We start from the raw sequence: 492 nt of genomic DNA, 5'->3' as shown, positions 1-492 counted from the left end.
GCCACCATCGCCCCCCTGCGGGGGCCCCCGCCCCCCCCGGGGGGGCCAGCCACAGCCAGGCGGTAGGAGAGGAGACCGCAGTGAAGTGGGAAGGGCCGTGGCAGGAGGGAACAGGGGGCCAGGGCTGCTCAGAGGAGCCCAGTGCGTGGGGCTTGCTTACGTTTTGCATTCGGGAGTCGGTCTCCACGATGTTTTTCTCCACCTGGTCGGCATTTTTCTGCAGGCGCTCTATGAGCTCGGTCAGCTCTTTGCTGGAGATGCTGGGGAGAAAGAGGAGGAGAAAGAGGGGCTCTCGTCACCCCACAAACACAGCCGGAGTGCTGGGGACTGCTGTCGGGGGGCCGTGACCCCACGGGATGGCCAGGGGCCAGCCAAGCCTGCCAGGCGCTGCAGCTGAACGTGACTCACTGCTGCCGTCCCAACGCTTCCCAAAATGCTCAGCTGCTCTGCCAGAAGGGGGGTGGCGGGTGGGGACGCAGTGTCTCCTGCATG

The 492-nt window shown here is 66.1% G+C and overlaps 1 protein-coding gene across 1 annotated transcript in view; it reads right to left on the bottom strand.

Moving 5' to 3' along the window:
• Positions 1-260, bottom strand: part of PPL (periplakin) — a gene marked incomplete at its 5' end in the record, with an annotated part of 17,284 nt that extends 17,024 nt beyond the window's left edge. Inside the window, one exon of the mRNA XM_010134731.1 lies at positions 161-260. Within this exon, the coding sequence (XP_010133033.1) occupies positions 161-260 (100 nt within the window). The remainder of the gene's footprint in view (positions 1-160) is intronic.
• Between the last annotated feature and the right edge of the window lie 232 nt (positions 261-492).

Source organism: Buceros rhinoceros, unplaced genomic scaffold, assembly GCF_000710305.1.
Source record: "Buceros rhinoceros silvestris isolate BGI_N320 unplaced genomic scaffold, ASM71030v1 scaffold24054, whole genome shotgun sequence".
NCBI lineage: Eukaryota > Metazoa > Chordata > Aves > Bucerotiformes > Bucerotidae > Buceros > Buceros rhinoceros.
Note: the sequence above shows the minus strand (reverse complement) of the source record. Positions and strands in the feature narration are given on the sequence as shown.